At 49.9% G+C, this 3474-nt stretch overlaps 1 protein-coding gene across 1 annotated transcript in view; it reads left to right on the top strand.

Moving 5' to 3' along the window:
- dact1 (dishevelled-binding antagonist of beta-catenin 1) overlaps nt 1-3155 on the top strand; it is an 8620-nt gene extending 5465 nt beyond the window's left edge. The window contains exon 4 of the mRNA XM_080513441.1: nt 1-3155. This exon is cut by the window's left edge and continues 671 nt beyond it. Within this exon, the coding sequence (XP_080369567.1) occupies nt 1-1191 (1191 nt within the window). The 3' untranslated portion in view covers nt 1192-3155.
- Nucleotides 3156-3474: the final 319 nt, after the last annotated feature.

Genomic DNA, 3474 nt, shown 5'->3' with positions numbered 1-3474 from the left:
GACTCGACTCGGGGACTGGTTGCCGACCAGGAAGTGAACTCGCTGAGGAAGCAGAGCAAGGTCGTCCTTCCCCTCGCCGCCGCCGCGCCGCCAAAAAGTTTCCAGGAGCTCGGCAGTGCCGCACTTTGCTCATCGCGTCAGCCGCTCCTCAAACCTCCTCCTCAGTCCGGTCCTTCCAGGACCCGCCCCAGGCCGTCCCACGCCGCCCCGGCCGAGAACTCATATGTCCCGGGGGAGGGGCCCGTTATGGCGTCCGCCCCGACTCCGGACCAGGAGGGGAGGAGTCACGGGGCCAAAAGCATCTCTATCCGCCACAAAGTCCAAAAGAGCGGGAGCAGGAAAGGCGGGCGGTCGAAGGGCGCCGCCGCCGCCACACCGAAGGCGACCGGAGAGTCGGAACACGTCGAGGTTCCGCCGGTCCGAGGAGGAGAGAAATCCCACCGGCGCCGCGCCAAAGGTCCCCGCATCCTGGACGACGGACGCTCCGCCCACACGGCGCCCTCGAGGAGGGGCGTGTCCTCCAGGGCGAAGCGCGTCGCCGCGCCGCAGGCGGACGGCGGAGCGGAGAAACCGGGCGGGTCGGTGCCCCGCGGCGTCCGCCCGGCCGCTTCCAAGCACCATCACCACGGAAACCACCACCACCACCGCCGCCATCAGCACGGCCGCGAGCCGGTCGTGGTCGTCACCAAGCTGAAACACAAGCGTGACGACTACCAGCGCCTGCGAGCCGCCGCGGAGATCCCGTACGACGAGGCGCTGAGGCGCGCCCAGCGGCGCCAGAGAAAGGAGCTACCGGGCCCCGCCGCCACCGCCGCCGCTGCCGGCGGGGGGCGTGTCTGCAGCCCGTACGCCCTCGCCGCGGCCAGCGACTCGGAGTACTCGGCCGAGTGCGCCTCGCTCTTCCACTCCACCATCGTGGACACCAGCGAGGACGAGGCGTCCAACTACACCGCCAACCGCTTCGGGGACAGCGAGTCCGGCGAGGACGCCCGCAGCACCAGCGGCACCGAGGAGAGCGGGGGAGGCGGGGCCGGGCGGGCGCGGGGGCGTGGCGGCCCGGCAGGGCAGGAGGCGACGGCAACGACGACGACTCGGGCGAAGGCCTGTGTCAAGATCAAAGCCTCCCACAACCTGAAGAAGAAGATCCTGCGGTTCCGGTCGGGTTCGCTCAAACTCATGACCACCGTGTGACCCGACAGGCTCCGCCCACAAGCCCTGGACCCGACGTCTCGTCTGAGAGGGAATTTCTTTTTTTCCTGAGTTCGAAAAGTTAAAACTTTAAATCTTTTGGCATTTTGACAGAAAAGAACTTTTATGGGGGAAAATTTCCATTTTTTTTTTTTTTTAAATTGAAAAGCCTCAACTTTGACCTGATTGGCTGTCGAGCCGTCGTTTGATACAGAAAAGAGAAATTAAAAATAATTTCTCACTCTGAAGTGTTTTGTCGGAATTTCCCGACGTTTGTACGATCTTTGCTTTTATATTTATTATCACGTTGTTGTTTTTTTTTTTAAACACTTCAGATCCGCAATGTTTGAAGAGCTAATATATTTGCTTTGCGTATATAAGGAAAAAAAAACAAAACACATGTACTAACCCACTGACACGCAGCTCTTTATATTTGTACCGGCGGTAACCATGGTAACCCTCTACTGTGCATGTGGACGTTAACGTTCTTATAGGAGAGACGGTAAAAAAGGTTTTGTTAATTTACGAAGTGTCCTGTGATCCAGACCAACACTGGAGCGTCGCCCCCTGGTGGTGGGAGGAAAGACTTTCCCACCAAAACGATCAAATTTCAATTAATTTAAGAAACAATTCCACATCGAATTTTCTCACTTGGGGAAAAAAAAAATATACAAACTGGATGTTTCCGAACTTTCAGCCAATCAGAGCGACCGACGACTCCGGGAGACGAACACTTTAGCTTAGCTTTGCACAAAGTTGGCGAATTTCATCTGACGCTACAAACGACGTAACATCAGTTTGGTTGTTCGGGTAACTTAGCGATATTTTAAACTTGTTTAGTGACGTGATTATACCAATAATTACTGTATAAGACTTAAAAAAAACATTTAGCTTTGCTTATAGGAGCAGTTGTGAGATAGAATTTAGTCAAAGTTTCTAATAAGAAAAAAAGTACAAATATGAGAATAAAAATCCAAACATGTTCGATCTGAGGAGTTTATTCGACGTTTCATGTGAAAACCAGTTTCAGAAAAGTTTCACGTTTCCACGGCAACTTTTTGAAAACTAAGTTTGTTTACAGGCAAACTCTGACAACAGTGTAGTTTGCATGCCGGGCCATGAGGTGGCGCTGCTGGTTGTTTTTGTAAGGGATATACACACACACACACATACACACACACACGCATACAGAGAACAAGATGCTACAAACGTTAGCAATGGCGAAACTGTGACACGGGCGTTCATGTTCACAGGAGCAGCGTTTCAGAAAAGTTGCGTTTTTCCCTTGTTTCCATGGAGACGAGCCGGAGCGTTTTCAAACTGTTGTGCTTTCAGTGGCTCCGTTGTCGTCGTCAACATATAAAACCTGGGAAATGTTTAGTTAAGTACATTTTAGCTGAGCTTTAGATATCAGAATTTAAATAAGGGCCGCTAAAAATATTCTTTGTGTTTTAATAGCATAACATTTCAAAACGCTAAATAACAAGAACATGCTTTACCTTAGTTTTTGAACTTAAAGTGTAAATCTTTAGTTTTACAGCGAAGCTGTGAATAGTTAGGACGAGTTTCTGATTAAATAAATAAAAATTTAAAGCAGCCGGCTTGCTAATGCTAAACCCCCGCGCGTCTGTTCACGTTCGATTCTTCCTTTGTTGTGCTAAGCTAGGCTAAAGGAAAAGGATGATGCTGAATGTTCCTGGACACGTGTAGACTTTTGTACTGTCTCGCCTTAAAAACTTCACTTTTTCTTAAAACTCTTTTAGATTTCTGAATGTTTAAAATGTTTCAGATAAAAACTTAAGGTTTTTTTTTTTTATTTCATAGTCGTCACGCGCTGCCTTGGTGTGGAGCAGAGCTTCGTGTTTTTCACAAATATTTTCAAACTAAACGACTGTTACAGTGTGTGTGTGTGTATAAATATAAACCTGATGGTGCTGAAACTTTTTATCCTTCATTAAACGTCAAACATCAAACTGTCTCTTTCTCTCTGTGTGTGTGTGTGTGTGTGTGTGTGTGTGTGTGTGTGTGTGTGTGTGTGTGTGTGTGTGTGTGTGTGTGTGTGTGTGTGTGTGTGTGTGTGTGTGTCAGTGAAACAGAGGTTCAGTGTTCGGGTGTGAAAAGTGGTTCTGTGAGTTTCAGCTGCAGGAGCTGAAACCTCAGTGGAGAATAAACAAACAGTCGGCAGCCCCGAGGACACACACACACACTAACGCAGGATTAACACACACACACACACCCACACACCCACACACACACCGACCTCTGTGACTATTCTACACATTAAAA

The sequence above is a fragment of the Blennius ocellaris genome (assembly GCF_963422515.1).
Source record: "Blennius ocellaris genome assembly, chromosome: 17".
In the NCBI taxonomy this organism is placed as follows: Eukaryota; Metazoa; Chordata; class Actinopteri; order Blenniiformes; family Blenniidae; genus Blennius; species Blennius ocellaris.
The sequence above is the reverse complement of the archived record's forward strand: the minus strand, read 5'-3'. Positions and strand labels throughout refer to the sequence as shown.